Source organism: Cupressus sempervirens, chromosome 9 (genome assembly GCF_028749045.1).
Source record: "Cupressus sempervirens isolate cs-2001-9-10 chromosome 9, ASM2874904v1, whole genome shotgun sequence".
In the NCBI taxonomy this organism is placed as follows: domain Eukaryota; kingdom Viridiplantae; phylum Streptophyta; class Pinopsida; order Cupressales; family Cupressaceae; genus Cupressus; species Cupressus sempervirens.
Window position 1 is genome coordinate 25,461,061 of NC_143126.1, and position 13,511 is coordinate 25,474,571.

The 13,511-nt window shown below is 33.7% G+C and overlaps 1 protein-coding gene across 1 annotated transcript; it reads left to right on the forward strand.

The window, feature by feature from the left end:
* The first annotated feature begins 4,536 nt into the window (after nt 1-4,536).
* Nucleotides 4,537-8,314, forward strand: AHP1 (histidine-containing phosphotransmitter 1). The gene is made up of 6 exons (XM_089798887.1): nt 4,537-4,753; nt 4,882-5,012; nt 5,343-5,411; nt 7,001-7,072; nt 7,390-7,462; nt 7,988-8,314. The coding sequence occupies exons 1-6, from the start codon at nt 4,694-4,696 to the stop codon at nt 8,036-8,038; spliced, it is 456 nt and encodes a 151-aa protein (XP_089655013.1). The 5' UTR covers nt 4,537-4,693; the 3' UTR covers nt 8,039-8,314.
* The last annotated feature ends 5,197 nt before the right edge of the window (nt 8,315-13,511 follow it).

Consider the following 13,511-nt stretch of genomic DNA (forward strand, 5'->3'; position numbering starts at 1 on the left):
AAATAATAGTTACATGCAAATATAACCAATATCAAAAAATAATAAATCTAATAGAAGAGAACACAAGCCACAAAGATTTAATATTGTTCACCTACTTGCTAGGCTACGTCCACCAACAACAAGTCCAATATTATTATTATCTAGTAATTACAATCTACAATCCCTTATAGCTCAACACTATTGCAATAAGTTACAATCTCATCATACATATCGAAATCCCTAACCCTAAGCCATTTTTATGCAAGATTTTGCTGCTTCCAAAATTAGGGCATTACCTTAGGACTCCGCAAGGGGCACTGCCCCCAAACCCTCATAGAAATAATCTAGGGGGAAATCACACTGAGCAAACCTCCAAGTTTGATTAGGCTCCACATCACAATGCCACATTCCATGAAGTTAATTTTAAACTTGTGGTTTAAAATGTGCATTCATTTTCATTATCAAAATTTCATGTCCTACTATATGGTCCTGAATGAAATTGTTAGAAAGCCAAAATATTTATGCTCTATAGAAGAAAATTATTTATATTGATGAAAGAAATTGTTAGAGAGCATAAATAGTATTGTGCTCTCTAACAATTTCTTTCTTGAATCTTATTTCTTTTGGATTTGATTGTGTGTGATTTTTTTCCATCAATATTTCAAATTACACTTTACACTTTGTGATCCATCATCAAGATGCTAAAGAGCACCAAAATCTGATTTTTCTTTCTTTCAAGATTATGATTTTGTACTATAACAAAAAATATTCATGAGCATATATAATTTTTCAAAACACAAAGAGAAACAAAATTAAAAGAGCTTAATAAAAAGATCTACTAAACTCCATCTTGATAAAAAAAATTGATAAAACAATATGAGATAGATTAGGGGGCAATTGCCTCTTATCAATAATTCTCCAATGATGCATGCACATTAAAGTCCACTTAACTAAATTGTCAACAACACCATTCCACTCTCGAGGGATGTGTAAAACTCATAAAATCAATCAACCTGCATAACTGAAGAATCCCATTAATAACCAAATCCAAGTGCTAACCAATTCATCTATAAGCCCCTACCTAGTTAGCAAGTTCACAACCACCTGAATTTAGTTCCACATTAAATAATCTTGCACCAACCATGCACACAACATTTGTTCCATGCAATTTGTTAATTCTTGGGAGGACCACAGAGTCATGATAAATGGCATATCGTTCCTTATCTCTGAGGAAGTCATTGCTCTGGCAACGAGTTTGGCCATGAAGGGAAGGAAGTGGCAGAAGGTGACAATGGTAGCTGATGAAGCAAGTCTGAAATACTTCTTCCTAGATGGGGAGGAACCTATTCAACATAGAGGTGGTTTTATGTGGGAGAAGCACCCTGAGCCATGGAATGAGGTCTGTCTGATGTTGATGAAGTACCTAATGCTGGAAGGGAGGTACAATGTCTATTATTACTACCACTTTCCCCTCCTAAATCATTTTTGACATCATGATTTAATTTCTATTCCTTTTTTCTGTTGCATGATTTAGAAGACACAATTACTAATGTAAAAGAAAAAATGAGAAAAGGGGTAAATTTTACCATTTTACATCAAGGGTTAATTTTTCATCTATATCAGTTCCACCTTACCCTGGTCCCCCTTAGGATAGTGGAAGTTGATATCCCAACTCATCCCAACCCTCGTCCCCAACTGGTTGCCCTTAGGATCCCGGGTCCTAGAGCTCCTACCCCACAACCTTCACCTAGTAGGTCCCCTATGGAATTAAAACCCACTTCTCTTGGGAAAAAAGGGAGACAAGATAAAAGGGAAAGAGAAAGAACCAATGGAGTTAGAGGAGGAGGGAAGAGGAGGGAGGAGGAGGTCGGGAAGGTTAGCAAAATCTAATGCTAAAAGGAAATTGAAAGAAGGGGCCTTGCAAGAGGAGGAGACAAATTCAAAAGACACATGCCACCCCAAACGGAGAATGAAGGAGAAGGCTTTGACCTTTGGAGAAGGGAGAATGGAGAAGGAGGAAGAGGAGATCTTGGATTCTTCTCGGTCTAGCTTGGATGAGGGGTTGAAGGAGAGAAAGGAGGTGTCACATGTTTCAGCAACCATCGGGCTGGGATGTGTGGACTTAACAACAGACTAGTTCCTTAATACAGTGGATAGAGCTCCCTCCCCCATAATAATTTCCTCCCCTGTTAAGGCTTTTTACCAAGATAATGCTAACCGCCCAATTGTGTAGGAAGTTACTATGATGCAGGTGGGTGGTTTTCTTGGTGACATGCAGGAGGTCAACGTGGAGATCATGAAGAAGACTGGCAGTGAGGTCTAGGAAAGAATTCATGCGTTGGAGGAGAGAATGCGCCTACTGACAAAGTTCACTATTAAAGTGACACATATTGCTACCACCACACTAAACCTGCTCAAGGACTCGGAAGGGAACTTGCCTAAGGAGGGCACAAAAATGTTGTTTGACTTCCTTGCAGAAGATTGGGCTAACATCCTCCTAAGGAAGAAAGAGGCTAAGATGCCTTAATGGTTTTTTCTTTTTTTGCTTTATGTTGTTAATCTACTAGTCTTTGAACTTGATGGGGTTTAGGGCTATCATGCCTTTGTTTATATATTACTATAGCTTTTATGGTTTTTACACAGGCAGTATGTATGTTGGCCTTGTTGATACTCTTTTAATTATGGATTGGAACCTTGTTTTTGTTTTATTAAGTGGTAGGGGGTAGTTTTAGTTGATGGTTATTTGTTGGTAGTTGACTAGTTTGATTGTTTAAGGGCCAACCCCCTAGTTTTGGTTGCTTTTAATTCAAAAACATTTATCTAGAATAAACAAGATGTAAAGAGTCCCCAGAAAATTATTAGTATCAAAGCCCTCATACACAGAGAAAAGAAACCAGACTTCAGCATAACTACATCACCAACTCCACCTATGTTCGTAAGTATTTTGGTAAGGAAAGGGTCTGAGAATTTTGAAGAAACTTAAGTTGGCAAGAGTTTAGTTATTGATATTAAAAATAACATCGATATTACACTTTGTTGTGAGATTCCAATAATTTATTATTCTACACTTTATTGATTCATATAGATGAATTTAGTGTCAAACTCATAGTTATTATTACTCAATTATATTTCTAATATTAAAAATACCTCTTTTTCGAATTTGTCATACTTGGCAAATGTGGACTTTTTTTAGATGTTGAAGAGGTTTTTAGTTGTAAAACTTAAAAATATATAAAAGTTGTGAATCACATGCAAAGATAGAAGAAATCTATTTCCATAATTTCGTTATAGGTAGAAACAATCCTAGTATAGAAATTATAATTGATATTAATTTGTAATTTACGAGTCAATGTTTATATGAGACATTTTATGTTATAAAAGTTCAAATTAATTTATATATTTATTCTTTTTATTTTTTTAAATTAAGGTAAATTAAGCTTTCCAAGTTTATCAAAGAAGACATAAATGAGTATTTGTGGTCTTATATCAATCCAATTATGTATATGGTTCAAATCCATGTACGACTGACATTATTTTTAAATCATTACCATGAATTGAACTATTTCTACGATCAATTTGAAATTGATTTGGAATAAAGATATCTCTTTGTCCCTAACATTGGCTTTCTTATAATGTTTTTATCTAGTTTTTCAAATTCCAATTTTGGTATTGTTCCATGTGACAAAAAAAATTCATATGAAACAATTTAAACTTTATTAATAACATGACAATAATGCAAGACATTCACAATTATATAATAATATTATGCATAATAAGTCACGTTAATATGCTCGTACACTATAACCATAACCATGCGTTAATACCAATGAAAAAAAAAGAATTTCTTCACAATAACACATCCTCATGAATAACGATTTACATTTACCACTTTGCCCCAACCCCTTGACAAAAGCAAACAAGCAATATAGATATGCCACTTTATCCCATTGCATGAAGGTTAATTTTATTTCTTTTAAGATTATAATTTTTTTTCAAACATATAATTTCTCATTCTAAAATAATTTCTTGCAAAATCAAATAATATATGATTTGAAACATTAATCATGAGAATTTTCTCATGGCTTAAAAAAAAAAAAAAAACAAAAACAAAAATCTAACCAGCCTATAAAATATACATCAATGTCAAACACAATTGCATATACATCTTTTGACAGAGTGATACCCCCTCATAAATAACTATTTACGCTTTTACCATTATTCCCCAACCTCTTGGCCAAATAAGGACGAGCAACAGGTATATGTCCCTTTCATCGTCCTATTGCACAAAGGTTAACTTCTTCCGAGTGTCTGCTAGCGGTCTAGGAATGTACAAAGATTTAAAGCTAAGAGAATAAAGCTAGAAAAAGGCTAACTTATTCCAGATGACTGCTAGCGGTTTAGCCGGCGTGTAAGGATTTGGAGCTAAAGAGAAGTGAAGGATAACCTGGGGAAAAGGAAGAACGCGCAAATCCAGAGATTAAAAAAGGCAGCGTCAGATTCGTACAGATCCCACCAATCGCTGGTTGATAAATCCCCACTTCCCACTGTATTTTTACTGCCCGAAACTAGGAACTCCCTTAAAACAACAGCTTAGCTTGCTGAGTTGTATTTGTAAGCTTCTTTCTTTATTGAATTAGGGAAGCCCACCATCAGATGCCGCATTGCCCCTGAGCGGTTCAAGGTTCGAGTCGCAAGGAGGTCTGCCAACAGCACGATGGACGTGGTTCAGCTGCAGCGCGCATTCGTTGAGCACACTAATTCCCTTTTCCAGGAGGTGGGTGTAAACATATTTCGGATCTCGTGGTCTAATTATTTGATTTAATCCGACTTCAATTCGTAGATTTTGCGGTTTTATGTAGGAATGAGATGTAAAAATTAGATTCTTCGTTTTATTTTGTGCAGGGGTATTTGGACGAGCAATTCACACAACTGCAACAGCTGCAGGACGAGAGCAATCCCGAGTTTGTTGTGGAAGTGGTTTCTCTCTTCTTTGAGGATGCCGAGAAAATCATCAATGATTTGACCACAACTCTGTATGGTTTCTATCCAAAAGTAAAAAAAACGATTGTGTTTCTGTTTTTAGAGGATTTGGGTTAGTCAACTTCGTGTCCTAGTCTTTTGGGTCATGCTTGTTTTGTTTGTGGAATTAAAAAGGTGTTCTGGGTCTTTGATAATCGAAATTTCTATTCTCTTTAATTTCTGCAGTTTGTAAACATTTGGGTCAATCAAATTAATTTTCACTATTTTTTTTTTTGTGTCGTGTATATTTTTCAAGTGAAGTTATAGGCATTCTGGGTCTTACAGTTATTCACCAATTTCTGGGGGAAAATGTTTCTGTTATGACACTGCTATTTAATGTGCAGAGATCAGCATCCGACCGACTTCCAGAAGGTTGATGCCTACGTCCATCAATTCAAGGGAAGTAGCTCCAGGTAATTCTCATCATTGCTGACATGAACTTGTTCCCACAAATGGCTGGTTTTGTTCATCATGCCCGTCTTGACTTGAAACTCTTTGGGGCACTTTTCTGAGATGTATCTCTGCAAAGTTTGATTTGAGATCTGTTTTTTTGTTAGAATTCAGTCAAGAACGTGTCACATAAGATGCTGATTTTACTCCCACTTTCCACCGTTGTGTGAAAACTGGATTAAATGTGATTCTCATGTTCTCACACAACAGAAGAGCACTGAAAGTTTTCTCAATCATAGCTAATTTTAGGACCCCTTTTCCACATTGTTAGTAAGCAAGCCCTTTTAGGTCTGCACAAATAGCCATGCTTCCTTTGAGTCTTTTTGTCAAGGTTTAAGGGATAAATGTTGAATGCTTTTGAGACTAAGTTTTTGGTGAAGTAGAGGGTGTGTGCAAAATTTCTATCTTAATCTGTGCTCAATTTTGAGATCAGATGAATTGTTTGTCGACTTTGTATAGGGCTCCTTCAAGAAACCCTACCCTCAATGTTTGGGGTTGAGATCAGTTACTAGGTTAACTACTCGATGGAGCTGCGACTAGTTATATGTGCTAAAGTGCCCAAGGCATGCACAAATGTTCATAAAAGGCTTCAATCGATTAAAGATCTTGATCTTGTCAAGGCTTTCTGTTTCCATTTATTATAGATGTCAAAAGTTTTGGTCTCTTCCCAAAAATATGTTATAAAACGGCAGTTTTACACATATGTTGCCAATCCATATGAGAAGGTCAAAATCCAGGATCCCATATGCTTTCTGGTGAATGCATTGTGAACACTTTTGATATTTTTCTGAGCTGTCTTTCAATCGCAAGATTTTCTCTAGGGTTGTTTGATCTTAAAGTTGCGGATGTTCAACACAAGCAATAAGATATCCTGGCACAAATGATATTTACATAATCAAAATGGAAAGTCCCACATAATTATATGTTTTGTCATAGAACAGTTGTTGGGCTTTGGCAACCATTAATGCTATTTAATAATATCTCAGACGCAATTGCAAGTCTTCTGGTTGATTAATTCTTTGTCTACCATGCCTGCTGCTATATTAGTAGTTTTAGTTTGTTTCACAACTATTTAAATAACTTGGGGACACTTGGTAATGTGATGAACAGGTTACATCTTATATGTTTTAAAATACATCTCTACGAGCTGTGTCTCAAAAGCATTTAATATGGTTCCCTTCATACCTTGAATGAATACTCAGTCTCGTTATTAGGCTTTGGTAAAACTCTAATGTTCTGAATATTTTGAGCTATATACCTTTGATGAATGTTCAGAACCTTATCATATGCAATTGGTAAAACTCTAATTTTCTGAATGTTTTGTGTGTTAATGTATTAGTGTCTTACCAAGTACTATAAACTGAACGTTAGGTCAAGATTGGTGAACACTTTTGAAGCAGAATTTGATGAGAATACACAATTATTTTCTGCATTCTTTTGTGGCCTAATCTATTACAGTTGTGAATGGCGACTTTAATGTCTTTTGATGTTTATTACTGCCAATCAGCAAATTAAAAAAAGTTGGCTGACTTACCCTCATTTGATTGGACAGCATAGGAGCTCATCGAGTGAAAAATCTATGCATCCCATTCCGTGCATTTTGTGATGAGAGAAACAAAGAAGGGTAAGTGCATCTCTCTTTTAGAATATACTTTCCTCCCTAAGCCTATGGTCGGGTAAATCGTTTATGGAAATTTGAGATTCAAATTCAATCAATTGGGGGATTGTAGGCATTGTGATTAGTTTGACAGAGAGGTTAATTGCATGGTTGGTTGATTATAATCTATGCTGTGATTCCAAGTAAATTAGTTAATGCAAAGTAAGGCAAACCATGCTACGTCTAATTATGGATTGAAGGAGGAATGATGTCTAATCTATTTTTCCATCTTGAGAGTTGGATGGATTGTAACTCGGTGGCAGTGTTATACATGGCTTTTGCAGATGTATTCAATGTCTTCAGCAAGTCAAACAGGAGTATTTTCTTGTTAAGAACAAGCTTGAAACTCTATTTCGGGTAAGTAATCTTTTGTCCATTCTTTGTGTTCTTGAATTAATGTTTGACAGGAAGTACATAAAGACTTTTCAGACAACAGACACTCGTCTAGAAAAATATGCCAACATTAGTTTTTGATTGGCGAAGTGCAAGGAATACTACCATGGTCTTTTCTCTGGGTGAGGCCACAAATGGGGGACCTCATGTCTGACATTAGTGCTTGCATGACTGTTCTACGTGCATTAATGCAGCAATCTTATTCCTCTTTCACGTCCGCCTGCTACCTCCTCCAAAATCTCCTATGTCTCCTTTTTGTCCTCTCTCTTGTTGTCCTTTGTGAGGTTCAAACCTTCATGGCACCATTAGCAATGCCACTTATACACCATTACACTGCTGGTCAACCCTAAAGAAGCATACTTATAGTAATGTCTTTATCAAACCCATAATTTGATTGTTTCTTATATATTTGTGGAGACTTTTAAGAATGCCTCCACTTGCAAGCTTTAGTGCACTCTTATCTAATGTTAAAACTATTTGGTAATGCAGCTTGAGCATCAAATTCTTGAAGCTGGTGGAACGATCCCAATGGCAGATTAAGCATGTGTAATCTAGTTTATAAATTATTATGCTGGAATCTAGCGGCTCTCTGTATATCTATGATTAATGGAGTTGAAGTCTGAGATTGTCCAAGTTCTAGTTACAAGCATATGTTTACTTAAATCCGCTAAGGGTTTTTTTTGTTCAATGTTTGAGAAGCTTGCCTGGTCTTCTATTCAAATTTCAGACTTTCCAAGCATGTTTCTTGACTGCATTATATACAGAAGAAAACTCTTGTAATGTTTCACCTTATTAGTAACCTTTCCTTTCCAGTCATTTTATGGATGCATTCCTTCTTATCTTGTGCTCATGTCCCAATTTCACCTACAACTACAATTATTTGGGAGGACAGAATGGAGTTAACTTTAGCACTTCATAACAAGCATTCATTTGTTAAAACATGATCAAAGTGAAGTGTATCCATGTATTATAAATGTCTATCTTAGTAGAGAAATGTTCCTGTAATCTTGTATGATAATTGATATGTGACGTGTCCCGGTTATGCACTGAATAAACTGAACCATACTCTGTTTTGATTGGATTCTGTATACTAGATTTAGGATTTCTTCTTCCCAAGTTCACTTCATGATGTTTGTATTTTTAAGTAAAACAATTGATGGAATTTTATGGGCATGCATAGATCCAAGGTTGGCCCTACATGTTGCTGTGGAAGCACTGACTGTAGGGGTGGGAGACTGTATTAACCCTCTTTCCACTAAGAGACCTCATTCTATTCCCTTTTCTTGCTCCTCTTTCTCATGATGGATGCTGGAGTTTGGTCAGAAACATCGAGGAAATAAACTCAGAGTTCAAGTTCTGGCTATTTCTCCGCGCGAAATGGCATGAATGTACAAACACAAATCGACATAACACAATGGTTTTTCTGTTCCTTGTTTTGGATTTGTACAGCATTGGTGAGGTGGATCTATTGTGTCATGCAAAATTGAGTTTCTAACAGACCTATATGATAATGTTATTTTGTGTGGAAAATAAAGATGTCCCATAGGTTATACAAAAATTCTCTGATCTCTAGAAATCAAGCTGAAGTGAAAAAAGCATTCAAACTTTACTAAACTCTTCAAGTCTGTACTAGTCTAATTATTATTTTTATTCTGTTTATACAATCATACAATGTGCTTCAGTCACAAGTTTTGGCTTTTCTTCATAGGGATATGATTGTCATTATCAGTACTTGAAAGTTCTTATTTTGTTTCTTTCTATTTGTCTTTATATGCAGAGTATCTCAGAGCAATTATGTAGAATTCTTCTTTCTTTTTCCCTATGATAGAGCAATTTAAACTATTACAAGATCCATAAAAGGCGAAGGAAGTTTTAGAGGTCTATAAAAGGCAAAGGCAGTGTAGACCTCTTTTAAAAGATTGTTAAGTATATTTATTTTGCGCATAAAAGGTAACACGATAGTTTTAGGTAAAGGGCTATAGCTTTACATCTACAAACATTTTCTTGATGTACAACTTCAATTATCAATACCGTATAAAGGTAAAGGATAAACTGTCAACAAAATTATTGATCAGCATCAAAGTAATATTTGCACGAGGCACACATGAGGACTGCTTTCCCTTTTAACTTGACCTGTTCTGATTGTCAACCCTTATTCTTTGAAGTTGAAATAGATGATTTCTATCATGAAGTTACTTTCTCATTTTGAGTTGTATAATAATTTCCAATAAATAGTACATTTTCATAAAGCCCATATAAATTGTATTAAATTAAATTTAAAATATCTAATATAAATAAATTAATAGCTTTTTGGGGTAATGCTCCTTGTATGGTTGCCCAAGCACCTCCAAATGTTTTATTTGGTGACCGCACTCCTCGCGGTCATCGAAGAGGCTGGAGCAATTCTGCTCACCGCTTGCAAACCCCCAGGTCGTAGCCTTGTTGCCGCTCTCCCCGTGGTGGCTTTGGTGGCCATCACTGCTCGGCTTCGCCTCCTTGGAGGGTAGGCTTGGGTTGGTGCCCGGTGGCTCCCCCTATTGTCGCTGATGCGGGTTGGCCAGCTGCTCACCATGACCCTTAGTGGGTGTTTCCTTGGTTGGATCTTGTTATTTCTCTTCCCAGGGCCGAGGAAGATAAAGATAAAGACAAAGTAGCTACTATTGCAAACGGTTGGGCTCCCCTTGAGCCAACCATAGATCCCAAGGACTTCTAGGGTTCTGATGACAAAGACCCTCCTTCGGTTGGCAATGCTCTTGCAGCTTGAAGTTTTTATTTCTATTTATATATGTTTTTTTTGATGAATAGTTGATCTCCCGCCTTGGGCCGTTTGAACTTGCGGGCTGATCCTGAATCCCCTAGCCCCTTTTTTGTGAATATGTATCTTTAAAGTTTTAAATAAATGGAAAAGGTCTATTCATAAAAAAAAATCATAATATTTTTTCTTTATGTACAATGAAATCAAAATTTTAATTTATAAAGTCTAATGAAAATGTGATGTATTGATATTAGTAATTTGAAAATTTAATGAACTTTTGCAAAGTTAAATTTTGACAAGGCAAATGAAATCAAGCATAATAGCAATAGCAACATTTGCACACACAAAGAATAGGCATTTTGACTATCAATGTTTAATAATTTTAGAAATCTCTCTCTCTCTATATATATATATATATGTGGGACTCACAAGTTATCATTGTCTTATAGGCTCTTGCCTATTTATTTATTATATTAATGATACATATAGAAATTAAAATAAATTTTAATCTCTATACAAAGAACAATAATGTTCACTATAAATGTTGCATTTTTCAAACTATTAATATACTATTTAGAGATGTTGACTATAATTGGTAACGAATTTAAAAATATGTATTTACCATATTAATTATAGATGTAGAAATTTAAATCTAAAGTAAATCCTCATAGAAAGAACAAGATAATGACTTTATTTTTAAACTATTTATTTACTATATGGAGCCCCTACAATGCACCCCTTTACAGTGTTTTAAATAAGTCTAATTTATATTTATAATACATTATAGAGACGTGCATTCTCAAGGCTCCATAGATGGCACCATCAATTTTACAACATGGTAAAGAGTTAGTTTTTGAATCATACATTTAGTTTTAATTATTATAAGTAAAATAAAAAATAAATACATTTTTAAATTGATACTCATTGTTATTAAATATACTGAATTAACATTAATTAAATTTGACTTAGTCTTTAATATCTACTCTAAAAACTTAAATTAACAATCCCAATTGAAAAATAGTAAATCTTAAATCACAATTGATCAAAGAAATTAAGTAACTAGCCCTAAACAATACTAACATTGTTACCCCCATATGTTGAAATTTTGTCAAAATCACTAGGAACCTAAGTTGTAATTAAAAATCATCATTCCTAAGGATGTCCCTAGCTCATATTTTCTTCATCATCTAAAAACATGATTAAACTCATTTCCCAAACTTATACAACTCTTACAAAATCCTAAATAGAAATGATTTAAATTAAAGGCAGATTGAAAAATATGTATAGAACCACAGATTAAAAAGAAAAATATGTATACAAGCAGTGATATTTTCTACTAATGCTAAAGTGTGCCATTGAAGTGTCTCATTTTTAAATGATATTCAAGGCCATAATAGTAGGCAGAAATAAAGAGATCGAATCAAATAGCATTCAAATATATGATGAAAAAAGCTATCAACTTCTTTATGGTTGTTAAAAAACAAAATTATCGAGGCTCTCAAAAAACAGTATAGAAGGATTCAGGATCAAGGAAGTTTTGATCTACATTAGTTTTTGTAAATTGGGGTTTGCTTGTATTAAAGGACCTTTGTCCCAAGCAAGATTGGAGGTTTTTTTTTTTTGTTCTTTCCTACCAGTGCCCGTTTGAACGAAACATATGTGATTTTTATTTATTAAATCAATATAATATATAGCTTCAGCCTTTTACCAATAAAAAAGGTTTGTTATAGTCTCAATTAATTATCAAAATATTTTAATATATTATTATTCTTTTAGATTATAAATATATTTAAAGTTGGAATCAAAATAAAAATTTATTTGTAGAATTATGTGTAGCTGGATGATATTATATTAATATGTAATTTTTTAAATTTCTATTTATAATGTAAACAACGCACACTCAAATGAAGGTAGAGTTCATCTTTAAAGTATTTGATTAGAGTAAGTATGCCAAATGAGTTCTTACAAAACCTTAAGCAATTTGATTTTAAACATTTATGTCTAGTATAATATTTAAGATATAACTTTTAGAGTCAATTTTTATGAATAAATTAAGACTAAATAGGTTCAAATTTAAGAAAATAATAATTAAACAAGCCCAATCTCAATAACTTTTGACAAAACAAATTTGAAATATTAAAGATCAAATATAAATTATCACAACTGAATCTTAATTTTAGAAGTACAAAAAATTAAATGATCAAACATAAATTATTATGTGTGGATCTAAATTTAAAAATAAATAGAAAAATAAATCTCCATAATTGTAAAAGAGACTAATTCTAAACTCATAAAAAATACACAAAATAATATAATCATAAGTATTATATAAAAGATAAAGTAAAAGACCTTTATCTTTATTCTCACATAATTATTTTCTTAACAATGTTAAAACCAGTCATAAATCATTAAAAAAAAAGCTTCGCCATTCTGTGTAGAATCATCATATTTAATTAACCTAGTACTTCCAATATGGAAAAAACACATAGAATAACATACAAACACAATCATATAGGGTGTCTAGTGGATATATAGTAAAGAGAGTTTATAGGCGCGGGGACGACATAATATGATAATGCAAAATTCTAATAGTTAAGTATTTTGATGAAAAAATGTATGATACATATTTCAAAAATAGAAATCTAAATAAAAATATGTATATCTAAATGTTAAATGTCAAGTCAAACAATATCAATGCAAAACTTATTAGCCATGTACAATGTCATAAGTTGTATATCTTAATGATTCCACTCTTTTTGTACCTACTTTAGTGTGATTTTCATAGATTATTTTAAGCCTATTTATGCTCCATTTTACTCTCAAACTTTATTGTTAGTTGAACAATCATCATCAAATGCCAAATTAGAACAAGTTTCTATGTCATAGACATCGTTGACACATTTTTCCTTTCAAAGAGGTATTTTGGGAGGACTAGGGTGTTCAACTTCTTAATAAGCCAAAATATCCACCATAAAGTTTGAATTGCAAGTGTATGCCTTGACATATGGAAATTTTATCTTGATCTTTGTATTTGATCATTTTTTTCCAGCCTATATTGAAAACAAACTCCATGTTCCTTATATAAAGAACATCTTCCATCCTTCATAAAGCTAGAGACATTCTAAAGCAAACATTTTCAATCCGATTCAATTATAGAACAATCTAGGAGCAACATGCCACACACACTTTAGATTTACATCAGCATCACAATGAAGCTACACTGAAACATTCATTCATGATATGCACTAAAAATTGCAA

Coding starts and splice junctions, on each gene's coding strand:
- AHP1 (XM_089798887.1), top strand. CDS start 4,694: ATGGACGTGGTTCAGCTGCAGCGCGCATTCGTTGAGCACACTAATTCC. Junction 4,754..4,881: donor CTAATTCCCTTTTCCAGGAG/GTGGGTGTAAAC, acceptor TATTTTGTGCAG/GGGTATTTGGACGAGCAATT. Junction 7,463..7,987: donor AGCTTGAAACTCTATTTCGG/GTAAGTAATCTT, acceptor TTGGTAATGCAG/CTTGAGCATCAAATTCTTGA.